At 44.0% G+C, this 18,063-nt stretch overlaps 1 protein-coding gene across 4 annotated transcripts in view; it reads right to left on the reverse strand.

Moving 5' to 3' along the window:
- Positions 1–1,050: 1,050 nt before the first annotated feature.
- The window catches only part of LOC105930351 (protein FAM124A), a 31,587-nt gene continuing 14,574 nt past the window's right edge, over positions 1,051–18,063 (reverse strand). For all 4 annotated transcript variants that reach the window (XM_036139017.1, XM_036139018.1, XM_021319468.2 and 1 more), the window contains 2 exons: positions 10,363–11,129; positions 1,051–1,874 (listed from right to left, as the gene is read on the reverse strand). In XM_036139017.1, coding sequence (XP_035994910.1) covers positions 1,089–1,874; positions 10,363–11,129 — 1,553 coding nt within the window. In that variant the 3' untranslated portion in view covers positions 1,051–1,088. The remainder of the gene's footprint in view (positions 1,875–10,362; positions 11,130–18,063) is intronic.

Here is an 18,063-nt window from a genome sequence, read left to right on the forward strand (position 1 = left end):
AATCATAAAGAACTCCTGTTCTTTTTTTCTTCCTTTTATAAAATCAACAATAAACTGCACACTCCAAACACAAGACATCAGCTGCTTTACATTGTGTTCATTTATTGTCGTTTTGCCTCCAAGTCAGATGTGTCTTTGCGCATCGAAGAGATGCAGTGCATTGACCTTTTTACACATCCGGTATCATTACAACAAACCTTAATGTTTTTATTATGTTACAGATAAACATAAAGTGGCACATAACTGTTGAGGGGAAAGAAGAACGTGTAAAGGAAGAAGTCCTCTGGTCAGACGCGACCATAGTTTCCTTTTTTCTGTGTTATACAAAATGTGAGGGTAAACTAACACAGCGCACAACCTGAACATCATCCTCACTGTGAAGCACGGCAGCGGCAGCATCATGCTGTGGGGATGCTTCTCTTCTGCAGGGACAGGGAAGCTGAGCAGAGAAAATTGGAAGATGAATGGAGGTAAATACGGGGCGCTCTTGGAAGAAAAACAAAACGGAGACTACGGCATTCTTCTTCCAGCAGGACCGCGCCTCTAACACAGCCTTGAAAGGTTTCAGCCGAAGCACTTTCCACGTGCTTAAATGATCCGGACCAAGTCTGGACCCTTAACTCCCGTTCAGTATCTGTGACATCCTGAAAACGTTCACACCTTTCTCTCTGTCCATCCTGACAGAGGTGCCCAAAACTGGACACACGCCACAGGACAGCTGTCTCGCATGCTGTCGAAACAGAACGTGTAAAACAATTTAAAAGCGTAAATCCTTTTCCTGCCATTCCAAGAAGTGTCAGTACATTTGCAACGCGCTGCAGATAAACCTAACTGTGCTAAAAAAAATATATACCCCGGAAAAGAAAAGACATAGCATATGTTCTAAGCTTCTGTACAGTTTTCTGATTAATCCGTTAAATGAGAATAATATTTGACTGATGTATCCAGCGCTTCTATCTACATTCAGTAAAACAACCAGGGATGAGCTTCAGGTCCTGCTCTCTTGGTGTAATCTTCGTGTCAGACACTAGTCGGCAGCGTAGAGCCGTCGCTGGCCTCGTTCAGCCCTCTCAGCCTCAAACCGTCTGTCAAATGTAGAATTCCTGCTCCTCTTCTACCCGCTCCTCAGCCGGCGCACTGATGATGCTGCAGCTGTCGGACAGGTTGATGGAAACGTCACTCGAGGACGGTGCGGCACTGGTGCTCAAGCTGCTGCTTTGGAGGTGCGTCCCCCGGCAGAAGCTGTTAGGCGCCCGGCCCAGGGTGGCCGACTTGTACGCGTTGTCTGGAACGTCAGGGGAGAAGGGGGGCCTGACGTCCTCCGGGGGGGCCGACAGTGGCCGGGGGGTGAGGGGCAGGCTGGATTTGATGTACGCAGACACCACCGAGAGGTCGGCGCCGCTGCCTTGGTCCACTTTGTTCCCCGTGTCCACGTCGGTCTCCTCCGCGCCGACCAGAGAGTCCACGTTCAGACGGAAAGGCGGGACGAGCGAGGGTCTCCTCTTGAGGGAGCAGCTTCTGTCGTGGAGGTTGGAAGATGGAGCAGGGGCGTCACATGTGGGGCTGGTGGAGCCCAGGTTGGGTAGGGAGAAAAGGGAGCCCGACTGGTGGCCCCTCCGCGGGGGCTTCCGGCAGTCAGGACTCAGCCGGTCGGACCACTCCTCCTGCTCAGCCCGCTCCTCGCAGGCCAGACGGAGGGAGCTGTGGGAGGAGGTCTGGTGGCCCCGGGGACGGGAGGCCGCTCTCTGCTGATGACGGCGGTTTTTGTAGGAGGCGACGGTGCGGGCGAAGGTGGCCGGAGCGGAGACTGGCTCGGCGACAGCGGGGGCTACGTAGCAGGGATCCCGCCGGCTTCTCAAGCACGCTCCTTGGACCTGAGCACGAGCAAAGAGACAGAGCACACTGTTGAACAAGAACTCCAGTCAGCCTAAAACTAGAATCAGTCCAAGAGAACGCATGACTCTTAAAACAACAACAAAAATAATTAGGACTTTTTTTTCACGGCAGCCGCTTTGACCCTCTGTAGTAGGAAAAGCCTGGGCGGGACGACTAACAATAACACTGGAGCCGTTCCACTCCCAAGCTGAAGTCAGTCCTGAAAGCTAGCCAAGACGGGAAATAGCAGCTGCTTGGAGCTACGCTAAGCTAAACACATTGCAGTTGTTATTAGTTTTTCAATTTACATTTGCCGTTTTGGCCCCTGCGGCCTGTTAAAGAGCCTGAGAGGCGCGCGTCACAGACACAACGAAGAAGGGCTGCTGTCGCCTTTGAAAGAGTTCAGCCATTTGCTTTCTAAAGCATCGCTTTCATTCGACGTAACATGTTGATGTAATTAGCCCGCGCGACTCCGTATGGAGCTTTGGGGAGATACCAAACGGAAAACCTCACTCCTTGGTGCAGCTTTCCAGGGAAGCTGTTAGGAACAGGATTGTGAACGTGGTTGATGAAGGGCTGGGGCCAATGAAGCTCTAGATATTTGAAACGGGGACACACCTAGCACCAGGGTTCACATCAAGACATATTTAAGTGTTCTCTGTGAGAGTCGTTGACTTAGCGCCGATGCCCGTTGAGAGTAATATCTCAGATTTTGCCAGCTGCACCCCCCATCGAGACAAAGTGCTGCAATTGGCACAGAATGTGTGCAGAATGTGTCAAACCAGACTGTCCTCATGTTTTCAGTATGTACCGTATCCTGAGCGCAAGGCACTGCTTGGATGCAATATTTGAGCCCACAGTAAAATATTTCATGATCTGTCAGATTCTGCTGGGCAAACAATACTTTTGGTCGGTCGGATGGAGTTTAACGGCTTTATTAAGGCCACATCTGATGCAGATTTAAGCAGTCTAGATGCTAGAGCTTAGGGGGAGTAGTGGGGATTTCCTGATGATGGAAAAACAAAGTAGCTGGGAAGTCAACATCATCTCTGCAATTTTTAGTCATGATGTCACAATTTCACGTTCTCCTAATACAATGCCGCAAATTTGGATTACATTAATAATATTATAGTCTGGGGTGTCCTTAATAATGAGGTGCTCACTGTGAAAAAGACACTCTACTGGCTGCACATAGGGCAGCAACATTTTATCATGTTTAAAGCAAATCACCAGGCCTATGAAGTAGCATGCTTTCTATTAACACACACTGAACCGGAGCAGTACTGAAATATTGAGGCAGTAATACAGAGAGTGTCATAATGCTGAGATTTTTATGTTCATCTTTATTTATTTTTATCTTTATTATGCTGCACTTTAAAGCTACTCAGTTTCCAAATCAGCAGAGAACACATATTAACATGCACTATATATATATATATATATATATATATATATATATATATATATATATATATATATATATATATATATACTGTGTGCATATATGAATATATATATATATATATATATATATATATATATATATATATATATATATATATATATATATATATATATACTGTGTGCATATATGAATATATATATATATATATATATATATATATATATATATATATATATATATATATATATATATATATACACACACAGCATTTTGTCTCCTTTTCCGGCATTAAATCATTTTATTTTTTTTTCGTTTCGGTTGCTTAGGATTAGCAAGCAGCAACACAGACGCTCAGTGCGTACTGCCACCACAGCCATGGTTAATGTGGGCGAACACTTAAACACGTAATGGATTCTTCCTGTCTAAGTAGCGTTTCATCCCATGTCAGCAGAGACCTTGTTTCACTGTGGATAAAAAGTCTCTTACTAGCTCCAGCCAGCCTCCTCACTATGTCCTATACTTTTGCTCTGGGGCTGAGACATACAATTCACACCACGACACATTCATCTCGGGACGCAGAACCTGTCCTGTTCCCCAACGATGTGACGGTTATCGCTCAGGGTACCACTCTCTAGTACAGAGGGACATAAATCAGGTGCTTTCCTCTGCAGACTAACCCCTGACTTCATCTCATGAGATCCACAAACGAACCTTCTTGCTTTTTAGCCCTCCCCAGCTTTTCCCACTGAGATTATTTTTCCTTCTTCTTCTTCTGCTGAAGGGTCTAGTCTTTCTCGCGTCCCCTCACTTGCAGATTCATGAATCGAGCAGGCCAACCGGGCCTCCGCAGGTTTCCTCCGAGCCAAACCAAATTTTTCTCTGCTGGTGTGTGTTTCAGTTTCATTCGCCTCCATCCGGCCCTCCGTCAGAAATGTAAGACGCGGGTTTTAAAAACTCGTATCTCACATTTCTGCAGGCCTGTTGCTGAAACAGGCGGGTTTTACTCAAATCTTTCATCCCCTAACGTTTACCAGAACTTTTTACTTGCTCGACAGGGAAGACTGCTGAAGCGTAAGAGATTCCTTATGTCATATTTTCTGCACATCTGCAGAAATATAATCCCACCAAGGTTACAGAAACAGGGAGGAGCTTATTCAAGACCATTAACCTCCATATGTGGGGGCCCTCGTGCAACAAGGTGCTCCTCACGCGACGTACAGGAGGTAAAATACGTTTGAGGGGAAGCCCTAGGGCGTTTAAAACCGCACGCTCGCTGTTCTCGGGTCGGCCACTTTATGAATCAGAGCTGCAGCTGGAGAAGCCATCAGACGAGCCTCGTGCGCTCACTTTCAGAGCGACCGGTGTTACAGAAGTCTTGTTCAAAACGGCTGAAAACGTGAAAGTCACTGATCCTCCACAGAGAGGCAGGTTGGGAAACACAAGAACCAGTAATTCTCCGTGAATGTGGAGACGTTTGTGCTTCAAACACGCAGCAGCTGCAGATGCTTTTTGTGTCAGAAAGCGGTCGTCTGCGTTTCCACGTGACTCCTGATGGTTTCTCCATGCTTCTGGTTGGACGGCAGCTCTGTCTTCAACCTTTCCCAACGTACAGAAAAAAGCAGAAGCAATACCTTTTTCACACAGACAAACAAGGAGGATTGTGTGGGTGGGGGACTTTTTAAGATCTCTGTGTCTTCTGAGGCACGAGAGGAGTAAAACGTCATGAAAAAACACTTTCTAAACTTTCCTGGAAGCAACAGAGGAGCTGGACGGCGAGTTGCCGTGTTCATCTGACCCAAACCGGTAAGTCCTGTATTTCCCACACTGACAGGGATTATTACTGAGACTAATAGCTGCGACGCGGGCCACGGGATCTTCTGATGCTCTGCTCGGATGAGCGTTTGGGAACGCAACCCTCGTTGGGACACTAAACGGTGTTCAAGAATCAGCAAGATGACCCGCACGTCACCTTCGGATGAGAGAAAGACAAAAGATTGGTTATGATGGTGAGGGACGACCCAGGAAGCACCAAGTGCCTGGAAGACCACTGTCCATAGCTGAGTGAGTTGAACTTCCATGTGGACTAAGAGGGCGCTGAGCAAGAACACACGCCCGCTCTGAACAGTGGCCAACATTGACAGGCCAAACGACCTCTGGAGAAAACAAATAAGGTCAAACGAGACAATGAGCTTGAGCCTTTTGGCTACAATGACAAGAATGATGTTTGAACAAGTACCAGCAAGGCGTTTAAACCGAAGAACGTCGACCCACTTGTCAGCCACAGTGGTGGCAGCGTCCTGAGGGTCTGTTTCTGCGTCAGTGACTCTGCCGCATTCTTAAACTTTGCTTCAAACCCGGGAGTTGAGTGGCTGGATCTCGGACATAGCTGTGTGGTCGAACACGCCTGCGAGTTTGAAACCTTATTAAAACTCAAAAGTCACAAAGTCAGCGCCAGGAGGCAAATTCATTCAAATGACATCTACCACCTGACAAGAAGAGTGGTCCAATATTCAGCTAGGATCATTGTAATAAAGGTGCAACTTGGTTAGGGACATTTGACTACATATTAGCGAGGGTATATGTATACATTTGAGACTCTAAATATTATTTTGAGTCTGTCCTAGTTAGAGAAAGATGTTTAATACGTGTCCCAATGCTAAAATACTTCCACAAGTCCAAAACAAGAGGCAACAGGACCTGGCGGTGATGACTAAAGCTCTGTTCAGAATGTGGACAGAGATGCTTGATACATGGTTATACCTGACGGAGAAGACAAAAAGGTTTAGCTGCAAAGACAAAAGATCAACTAAACCTGCAGACGAAGCAGAGCCAGTCTGCTTTGAGTTGATTTATGGTTGTGAGTTGATTTGCCTGCGTAGTTTTTCGCCTGAGAGTTTATATAAATCAACAGATGGACTAGGGTCGCCCATTGTTTTTGGACTGTCGTTTAAACCCTTAACCTCATCACTTGACTGTTGCACCTTTGGCTTTTATGGAGCCAGAAGTGACAGAATTTAGATGAAGAAGTGGAACTAGAGAGCAAGACTTCAAATCGGATTGAACCAAAGGAATTTGCGGAGCTATGCGATGATTTTTCAGGAGAACCACCAGAACAGCGATGGAAAGAAGTAAATCTAGGCTGCCGAGCCATAAAGGCTTGTGGGAATTGTCTAGCAGATGTAGGATCTTTATTTATTTCTTCTTTTTTGTAAAACGTTTATGAACTTGCTTTTATAAGGCACTCTTTCACCCCCTTCATGTCTGACAGTGAACAGTATTGTAAGTTATTAAAACAGTCTGTTCTTTCTGTTTGTGCAGTTGTGAACTTCTACAAAATGCTGGAACTAATGTTTGTCCTACAAAATGAAACAAAGCTGCCTCTTGGAGATGATGCCATAGTACAGATGTTGATTGTTTGGAAGTCTTCTTGAGTTACGTAGGTGGAAGAGCGAAGAGTTAAAATCATTTACAAAGTGGGATGCCAGTGTCATCACAAGGTTTCCTGATCCTCACTGCGATGTGCTGGGAAATCACAACCTCATATTTAGAAGGAATTAGGCATTAAACAGGGGCTGGTTTCTATCACAGGCACAGTTAAACCACCATTGCTTAGTGTATATGCAAAAATAATTATTTTTACTGCTAATCTTTTCATTCATCTATTTTCGCTAATGTAGAGCAATTATAAAGGGCAGTCCATAGTCTTGAAGTTTCATTTCTTTTGCTGAATTCTGTCTCTCTGGCTCGCCACATTAACTTTCCCTGGAAAGAACAAATACATATTGAGACATAAATGGCTAATATTTGGCTTTCAATAAAATAAACATTGTAAGTTGCTAACAACCTTTGCTTATTAAAAAGGTTTAGCTTTGCCCTCGTTTTTTTGTTTCTAAGGGTAACTGATTCCTAATTTAACTAAAAAAGGCAAATGTAAGAAAGTCCATGAGGCTAATATCCTGTTATTTATCCCCCTCCTTCAATTGTTCCTAACCTCTATTCTTGTTTTGAACTTTTTGACAGATAAACAGCGTGCCCAGCTCAACACACAGCCAAAACTGCAAGTTTAAGCGTTTCTCCTCCCGGCCTGTATGGCCATCTTTCTTCTCTGTTTCCATTCTCCGTTCTGCTCTGCGATCCTTATCCTCTGACTGACTTTTTTTCTCTTTTCTTTTATCGCTTTGCTTTGAGCCATGGAGTGGTTGCATGCCTGCATACTCGGCCCTCCCACACAGAGTAGGAGCCTGTGACTGCTGTCGCGAAGCTGCCATTTCAACCTCAATGATACGTAGAGGAGGCCAAACAAAGTCTACGTGTTGATTCTCAAACGGACACCGAGTCATCTGCACACGGTGAGCGGATGACAGAGCCTGTGCTCTACAGCTGACCATCAGCAGCAGGGGGTGCTGGGTAACGAGGTTGTTGGTGTGGTGATAGTAAGACCCTATCTATTCAGTGTTGTAAGCTTTAGTTATTGCAGGATAAGCCGGTCTGACCTTAGCAGGGCCAATAAACCTACAAGTGCTGTCCAGCAAACATGAACTACTGCTTTGACTCTTTGTAGAATTTAGCTGAAACTTTCATCAGTCTTAAAAAAAAAAAACCTAGTAGGATTGATCACTGGTAACTACACTGCTTAGAGTCAAATTCCCATTAATCAACAGCGGCTCTGAGGTTATTCCATAAATTTAATGTTGTGAGATACAACCTGGCTGAAGTAAGTTCCCACAAAAATAGACATTTAAAAAATGAACACGTGTTTCAGTGTCAGCTTCGAGGATGTATTGAAACCCATCAGTTATGATAAAAACCAGCAGGACTAATAAAGATTTAAAAAAAAAAAAAGAAGTAGTGTAAGGTTGTGGAAGAACCTATGACTTCAGTCCAGCTGGCACTTAAGCATCATACATATGGTCCATTGTCAGAACAGATTAGCTGGTTGTTTCTCAGTGTTGCACCAATCCCGGTAATGGACTGCAGCTTAATCAGCTTAAACTTTCCAAACTACTTATCTCACACCGCCTGGACAGAAACTGATACCCCTCAAACAGCCGCCTTGTTCTACAAGTTTACACCAGGTTTCTAGCAGAATTCACTGCAATACACCCAAGCGTCCGTTCCCATTAAATGTTCTCATTTTGTCCAGTTACAGCAGCAAAGTTTGGTGTGTTTTGTCTCGATTTTAACACGAGTACACACAAAGTAGCCCTTGATTGTGAAGCGGACAGAAACAGATGCAAGATTTTCTGAATTCTTTTTAATACCCCTAAATAAAATCCAGTGGAAGCAACTGCCTCCCAGAAGTCCCCTAATTATCTAGAGGAATCCGACTTAATCTGGAAAGAATGTTGTATAAAAAGACCCTTTGCGAAGCTAGAACAGTGTATCTTTTCATTACTAACAGAGGAGAATAAGAACAATCCTAGGTTTCTCTTCAGTACAGTCACCAAACTTAGCCAGAGTTATAGTTCTGTTTATCCATCCATTCCCTCAGCTCTCAGCAGTAAGGACTTTGTGGGATTCTTCATAAATAAAATCACTGGCATCCTCCCAAACATGATTACCTCGTCCTCAGTAAGTGAGGCAGTGTTGGAGGAATCTTTAGAACCTGCGCAGTGTCTGAGCTGTTTAGACACAGTAGAGCTTTCTGAGCTATCTAAAATTCTAGCTTCATCTAAACCTTCTACCTGTATGTTAGACCCAATCCCAACCAAGTTATTTAAAGAGATATTTCCTCTGATCAGTGGCACTACTTTAGACATGATTAATCTATCTTTGGTAAATGGATATGTACCACAGGCTTTTTAAAGTAGCTGTTATTAAACCTTTACTTAAGAAACCATCTCTTGATCAAGATGACTTAATAAATTACAGACCTATATCTAATCTTATTTTCACATATAAAATTCTTGAGAAAATAGTAGCTAATCAAGTATGGGACCATTTACACAGTAATGACCTATTTGACGAGTTTCAGTCATACAGCATTGAACCCTGCAGCCAATCAGAATTGAGTATTCACCCTGAAAAAAAACAACTGTTTAGTCGTTCACTTAATCTGGATGGCATTGAATTGGCCTCTTGTAATAAAGTAAAAAAAACCTTGGTGTTGCTTTTGACCAAGACATGACATTTAAACCCACCTGGTAAGAGACCTCAGGGAAGACCCAAAACTTGCCGGACGGTTTATATATCCCATGTGGCCTGGGAATGCCTTGGGAATGAGCTGAAGGTTTGAAAATCTTGTAGAGCACTGATCCATCCATCGTTTAAAAACGTAAAGAGTATGGCAAAAATGCAAAACTAGATATGACATCAACCTAAACTGAGTAGGCCAGCACTGGGATGGTAAATCAGAGAAGCAGCCTAGAGACCCAGTTGCAGGGTTCCGAAGCTCAACTATTACTGGTTCACTCCATAAATCTGGTCTTTATAAAATGGTAACAGCATGACAGCTGCTATCAATAGAGTGACATTACAAGCCATGTTTGCTGTTTGCCCCAGGCCATTAAGAGGGACACAGACACGTGGAAGACAGTGCTCTGATCAAATGAACCCAACTTTCATCTTGCTGGCCAAGAAGCCAAACCGATTTGTGGTGGAAAACTAAAACAGCAAATGGCCCTGATCCAGCCATCACCACAGTGAACTAAAATGTACGATCAACCGTCAAAGTCCATTTATGTTTAATTTAAAGCCAGCATTCACCCAGCTCATTGGCGAAGGCTTCAAAGGTTCGTCAAAGAACATCAGTGAAAAAAACAGCATCCGATTTTCAGCAAAACTGAATCTTTTAGCCTAGTGCAACGGACGACTAGAATACCGTGTCACCCTGAAAGCACCATCCCCATGACACAAACACTGTGGCAGCAGCATCATGGAGTGGGGATGGTTTTCTGGAGCTGGACAGAGCTTAGGGGACGATGGATGGAGCCAAACAGAGGGCAATCCTGACAGTAACCCTTAGAATACCATTGAATCCCCACATAGTAGTGAATTAGAAAAAAAATCAGGTTGATTGATGTTTTTCATCTTAACTGGATTACAACCTTTGGAACAAAGATCATTAGCCAAAGAATGCCCACCTGCAGCAGGATTTTATTTCCGTCATAGTCCTCCGTCTGCCAGCGGACGTCACTGATAGGGCTGCAGGGGTGCGGCAGCAGCGGGACCAGCACGCCGACGTCTCGCACCCTCACCTCCATCACGGCGGAATCCAGCGCGGCGGGGTTCTGGCCCCGCGGGAGCCTCTTAAACGACAGCTGGATCTCCATGTCGGGGTTGGAGTAGACCACAAAGAAACAAAAGTCCTCCTTCTTCTGCGCCACGCGTCGCTGCAGCAGCAGCTTGTAAAGCCGCACCATGTCGACGTAGTTTTCGTGGCAACAGTAAACGGTGAAGCGCACGATCTCCTTGCCGTAGTGGACCTGCCGCACGGCCCACAGCGGCGTGCCGGGAGACAGGGTGAAGAAGTCCTGACTGCAGGGCGTGAGAGGCAGCATGCTGCGGCCGTTGCTGACGTTCTCTGTGTGGTGGTAGCGCCACGGCGGCCTCTGCAGGGCGCGGTGAAGCGTCAGGATCTGCTCCTCGCCGCCGTACGCCTCCTGCAGGAAGAGGATGACGGCCACGGCCGGCTGAGGCCCCGCGGACGGGCCGCCATTCTGGTGCCGCTTGGGCCAGGGCCGCTGGGAGGCGGACGCCCGCTCAGAGACTCTGAAGAGCTGCAGCTCAGGGTGGACCCACGCCAGCACGGCGTCGGCGGCACGCTGCAGGGACTTGCCCTGACCGGGGTCGGTGATGAGGTGGACGCTGACCAGGAATGGATCTTGGAGCTCGCCCATGGATAACTCACCTCCAGAAGAGAACGTGCAAAAAAAAAAGACAAGACAGAAAGACATATTCTGATTCAGCAACGTGTAGTAAGAACTAGGCAGCAACATCCAGTTGGGGAAAAAAACAAACATCTTAATGATTGAATTTGAGGTTTTTTCTCAACAGATCTGGAGGCTTTTGCTGATATGCTTGGGTCGGTTTAGTAAACAAAAGTGGTTGGGAGTTGTTTTTGGAAAGACATCAGAGAATCAGGATATTTTCAGGTAAAACACAGAACATTTTGGTACGAGGGGGACAGCCTTCATATCTCGGCTGTTATTCTATTGGCTCGGGTTATTTTTCCATTCCCTCTGTTCCCTAACAAATCTCTTGCTCTCAACTGTCTCTGCTCCACTCAACCAAAACCAGCTCCATCTTTTATTCCAGTTTTGTTGTTTACTTTTCTCCCCCCCCCTCCCTAATAGACATATGGGGTGCGGGTCTCCACTGCGAAGGCTCATTAGCGCCATTAGGAGTCATTACTGTGGCCCAGAGGAATGTCCGAGACCACAGCGAGAGCGACGCATTCAGGTGTAGCCTCTTCCTGAACCACCGACCTGGAAAAGCTCAGCTCAGTGACTCAGAGGCTGGCAGGTTTCCCAACGGGTCACATTAAAGCCAGTTTCCCCTCTCTGAATATGAATATCTTATCTTTCTCTGGGTTTATTCCTTCTTTTTAAGCGTTTATTCCAACAGTCTTTCTCAGACTCCTCGGGGGACTGGTCCCGTTTCACTTTGCCTGTGAGAAAGGACACTCGGTCTGCTTGTCCCCGACACAGCAGTGTTTGACTGCTGCCAGAATCCCCCCCATAAAGCAGAGAAGCCAAACAGGGACGGTGTCTGTCTCTTGATTTCCCACTGGCCTTTACAAAAGAGCAGTTTCTGCTCAACCAAAGAGGTGACATTTCCCAAACGTTCAGATCAGGTTACTGTGAAACGTTGCTCTCCATTAGAGGCCTATAACGAATCAACATGTTTAAAACATTGAGGTCTTGAAGGAAAATATTTCTTAAGCGTCAAATTGAAGCAGGTTTTTTGCTTTGTGTTGTGCGCTGGATGACGTTGGTGCCTGATAATACGGATCTTCACCCGTCTCCCAGCAGGGACACTGCAAACGTCTCTAAAGAAAACCAAATTGATGCTTTTTGCTCACAAGAAAATGAACATCTTTTCTACAGAAACCTTTGCTAGAGCGGCCAGCCAACGTCCGGCCGGCTCTGATTGGTCAAAGACTGCTATTCATGCTGCTACAAAGCTAATACACTACACTTAGTATTGCAGTAACAATAATAACAACAATAGTAACATTTAGTATTGCAGTAACTATAATGTGCAGAGGTGCTTCTTTCATGGATGGTTTCCTGAGCAAGCCCCTCCTTCAGACTCCTCCTAACCAATCAGTTTGCAAGAAATAAAAATTAGAATGTGAAGTGATGTAAAACGCAGCACATATCCTAAAAGGCCCTCAACCTTGTCTTCCTGTTCTGAGCATGGAGCAGAGGGCCAGGACTCCCCATTGTCGATCACATAAAAGCAACAACACGCTTGTTCTGGGTGGAACTGACAGATACGTTACATTTAGTTTTTCTGGTGTTCAGTCGTCCCCTTTCTAAAGCTGCATGGGGGAACTGCCCCTATGTCCCACATATAGACCCACCACTGATGATCACATGTACACAAGTTAGTTACTATGGGGACATAAACTGATATAAATTTAGTTCTCATATAAACGTGATAATGGCGCAGAGTGTCATTACATCATCTTTTTGTGGCTCCGCTTTTTACAGAGAGACATTGGGACTCTGTCAAGCAGGTTTTGGTTCTGCTAGTGAGCCTGCAGACAGCTGCTTAGCAGATATGCATCCTGTGTTTTTCTTGACAGGGACTATTTCCAAACTTAATTTATCTAAAAAGCTTAGTAGCCTTTTGACAATTTTAGCTTTTTTGAATCTGTTTCTCGGTTCCAGTGTACCTGGCCTTGGCCAGCAGAGACGTACCAGAGATGGATAGGGATGTTTAAGCATGCAACACCTTATAATGGCTCTGTGACAGTTTGATTACTGTTTATTTTCCTACTCTGAGGACTCATTACAGAAACCAGCCAAAAGAGTTCAGAGGAGATATCAGTTATGCTAATGCTAATGAATCATTTAATGCAGACATTATTGTTTCTCGTTTCAAAATGATCCTTCTGGGTTTGTTTATTCTGTGCTCACATGGACTTAATCTCCTGATCTGACGGATCCAAGGTTCTTAGTAGCTGAGTCAAAGGCAAAGGTTTAGGTTTGAAGCCAGGGAAATAATAGTCTGCACTAGAGTCGGACGATAATTCAATAACAAAATACAAAATATACCGATCGATAGACGTGTGGTGCGATAGAAAAAAAGGATCAATAAGAAAAAACTGTTTTTCTTCTTTCAGTCTTTCTTCTTTTTTTCCTTCTTTGCATTCTAGCGCATCATGTAGGTTAACACCACAGTCATTACATCCTCACAACCAATCACAAACGCAGACCCAGGAACGCTCTGCCCCCAAGCCTTGCCCCATCAACGACTTCAGAGAGCACACGTTCTTTTTTAAACTTTGCAATTTGGTAAAAGGTTTGTTGAATAAAGGGTTGGATTTGAATGCAGTGTTTGTGTTCTTTATCTAAAAACAGGTCATTAAGCAACATTAAATGGCCAATGCACTTAAATATATATTTTTTATTCTTTTGCTAATTATTGATATTGATCAATATGATTTATTTTTTATCGATATATACGTTTTATCTATATCGTCCACCCCTAGCCTGCAGATGCCATTGAGGGAAAACATTACCTGACCTAAATTACCATGACCTTTCTGTCTATTTACGGCCCCACCAACACTTTTGGTAGCCTTTTGGTTGCCACACACACACACACACACATATATATATATATATATATATATATATATATATATATATATATATATATATATATATATATATATATATATATATATATATATATATATATATATACACATTGGGGGCAGGGGGATTAATGAGAATAAAGTAGTGTTTAAAAACTCTTACAAAAAAGTGCATCCTTCCCTCTGCATTAAAATGAGGAATGTCGGTTTTACAAATGAGGAAATAGTAAATCTTTTCAGCACATCCGGAACAAATTATCTCGAGACAGCCAAGAAGTGTCTCAGGAAAAATGTTCATGCAGAAATGGGTGCTTAATAAAAAAATATGTTTAATACGAACTTAACGGTTGTTGCTTTTTTTTTTTAAAGATATCTTGAATCTGACAAACAAGCCTCTTAGAAAACCACATTCTAATTTCTAATTCATAAATGGCCCCAAGCAGACGAAAGCTGCTGACTTTAACTTTGCCAGAGAAGCAGCTCAAAAGATTCATTGAAATGTTTATTATAACTAGAACTGACACGATAAACGCCAGGCAAGGACCCACATTTAGCAAAGCGGGGAGGACGGTAAAGAAGGTAAAAAGAATTGTCTTCAAAGCTTTCTGTGAGAGAACCACGACAAGGTGTGGCATATGGCAGTCACCATGTCTCCATTATCACTTATTATAGGACTTTCATACAGATCTTCATCAGAGGCGCCAAAAGCTGTGGGGGGTGCTATGAATCCTAATCTTATTTTATTACCATCTATTAGACAGAACAATCAGTGAGATCTTACTTTATGACAGCTGTTGCATTTAGTTTTTGCTGAAACTGCTTTAGATTAATATTTTCTATAATAATAATAATAATAATTTCAAATGCCTTTGCCCTATGCAGCACAACTACTTATACAGTTCTGCTACTTACTTGTTCAGCTTCAAAGACAAATATTTTTGAGATTACAGGAACATCATTTTGATTCAAGCCAGACATACACAATGCCATGCCCGTGTATTTATGGTGCATCGACTCAGCACATTAAGCTGAGGCTTTCTTCTAGCAGAGAGACTTATTGGGGTGCAGGGGAGAGGAGACTAAATTAGTGATTAAGCCAACCCTTGCCAGGGGGAATCAGGGTAGTTTGTGCGCAAAGCTCCGGAGAAGTGCGTCTCTAAGCTGTTAATCCACTTGAGCCTTGGAGCCAAAACTGATGCTCTGGCCTGACGGCGTGCAGCTCACCAGCATGCATGGGCACAGCTACCATCAACATGCAGGCTGCAGACAGGCCTGTCCTCTGTAATTCTCAGAGACTTTTACTCGGGCTTCATGCTCTGGTGTTAACCGGGACCACATGCTCCCAGGCAAACCCGCAGATGACGACGTGAGATAACACAACAATCCCTCCAGTGGCCCCCTCCACATATGAGAGTGATTAGGAGTGAAAACTCGGCTTCGCCTCACAACGCGTCTGTCTCTGTGTGTGCATGCATGTTGCGGGGGTCCAACAGTCACGGCTCTGGCTCGTCTGGCTCTCAGTCAAAGCAAGTGAAGGAGGAAATACGAGATGGGGGGGGGGGGGGGATCCTATTTTCTACTGGTGAAGATGACAGAAAAAGACAATAACTTGACTTTCATATCGTGCTGGCTGACTTGTTCCATAAAAAAGTAAACATACAGTCTGTAATGTAGCATATAGTCTGGCAATAAGATTTAATCCTAACTGCTTACTGACAGGATTTTTTTTCTCCCATTCACAATTTTTTTCAAAAACTCTAACGTTATGTTAAAAAGATTATTGGAGCTCCAAGCCAAAGACATTACCCTAATAATAACTACACCATAGATTTTACTATAACTCACATGGATCATGATGTCCCCGTTACAGCTTTAGCAACAACGGCACCTATCAGCATCACTTTTTAGAACGGTTTACAAATGAAATGTTATAAAACCTCTGAGCTAAACGTTTGTTTGTCTGTAACACAGAATAACTCTGCAAGCAACAATGCAGAATCAAGTTTTGACAAATGCAGCAGCAGCATCAGGCTGATACTGATGTCATTATTGGAACGGATACCAGTGACCAAGCCAGAATCCATTTCCCTTGTTGCTGAAAGGCCCCAACTTTTTTTGAGAAGTGAAGGCTCACGATAGAGGATGCATAATGATCTGCTTTACATTTAAAGTAAAACCCAACACTGTTTAAGTTTAAAGGAGCATAGCACAAGTTCCGGGATTTTTGCAGATGTCTGCCCCCCTCTGGTGACAAGTCGAAATTACACGTGTTGTGCACGTGCATGGAAGAAGAGGAAAAGCATCTGCAGCTGTGACTGCACAGGTGTTTTGTTTAGAAGTGTAATGTCTTCTGAGGCAAGAAAGCTATAAATATTGAAGTTAGTCCGAGTTCTCTCGCTAATGCGTCGATTACGTCGGAGACTCAACAACGTAGACCGGGGAACAAGAGCGTGCAGCACGTCACACTCTCATAAACTAACTAGTGGAGCCTATAGAGGCAACTGAGGTACATACAAGATAACTGGTTGGGCAATTTTAAGGACATGTACGGGAAATAAAAATACTATTTAACTTCAAAACTTACACTATGCACCTTTAAAGTTATATTGTGAGTTTACCAACATGTCTGTTGTGGCTGGATCTGTGAAGGGGGCAACAGATTAGGGTGACAGAAAAAGGCTTTCCAACCTCAAAAGACTTGAAACGCCTTACCAAAGGTAAAGCTCTAAAATATCAGAGGAAACATGGCAGCCATATAACCGACTCCCTGTGTGGTCGAATCACACCATGAATGAAAATATGGAGTAAAAGAGTTCTGGATCAGAAAATATTGGTTTGAGCTGGTATTTAAATTGGTTGGACGGACGGACGGATCCATATGAACCCCCAAAAACTGCACTGGAGCATCTCAACAGAAGAATGTCAAAAACTCATACCCTTGTAATTTGAGTTTGTGGATACAGCTGGAGAACACATACTGTACATACTTTGGGGGAAGTAAGTGATGCTACGCTCGTTGTGTCCTTTATTTATGCACCCGACTCTTGTTTAAACAGGTAAGATGATTGAACTAGTTCTCATGTGCAACATTGGCCTGGGCGTTGTAAATGCCACAGCATTTTTACTGCTGCCATTATTTCTTCTTGTGTGAACAGCCCTTCTCTTAAGCCAATGAAGTCGTCTGTTGCGCTCTGATTGCTGACATTTTTTTCTCTCTCCATAGCACCACAGTGCTGGACCTCTAAACACTTCCATATGGACCACAAAATACACAATTTCACTATATCTACTTGCTTATTTATTAGTCATACATGTTGCTGTAGTTTTTTTTTTATTCTTTCCTCACTTTGTCCTGAACTATACGGTCGTCTTCAGTCAGACGGCTCACAAGCAATGACACAGGAGCCTGTTGGCGTTGCTCTTCCTCGCCTGCGTCTCGCCATCCGCTGAGGGAAACTGCAGGTCCGCACTGATGCACGTAATTGAATTACACTGCTTGGCTGACACGTGGGAAACAACGGGTTTGTTTACTCGCTTGCCCAGAAGACGAGCCAGAACGCTAGTTGGTGCGTTTGCTTGATATAATTATTTATTAGCAACAACAGCAAAGCCCAGTAACGAAGGGAATTCCTGACTTAGAGTGTTTTCCCAGAGAGGAGCATACAAAGGGTTCTGTGTGTGTGTGCGGCCAAGCCCGACGTTTCACTGAAGATAAAAGCCAGACTTGAAATGTGGAGCCACTATTCATGACCTAAAAGTCCTGCTACTATCGGCCAGAGGAAGCATTTAGATTATTACCACTTACAGCAGACTGTTGTCAGCAAAGACTCGGCTTAACTGAGGAACGATGTTGCCCTCAGACACAGGAACTACTACGCTTTTTAAGTAGGTGACAATTAAATACAAAACCAGCAATGTAAAGGTGATTTTTTTACTGTAGCTCATTTGATTTTGAAGTTAAATTATGACATATTGACAAGTCTTGGTTAGCCATAATATAAGTACAAATGCTCAA

Source organism: Fundulus heteroclitus, chromosome 7 (genome assembly GCF_011125445.2).
Source record: "Fundulus heteroclitus isolate FHET01 chromosome 7, MU-UCD_Fhet_4.1, whole genome shotgun sequence".
Classification (NCBI taxonomy): domain Eukaryota; kingdom Metazoa; phylum Chordata; class Actinopteri; order Cyprinodontiformes; family Fundulidae; genus Fundulus; species Fundulus heteroclitus.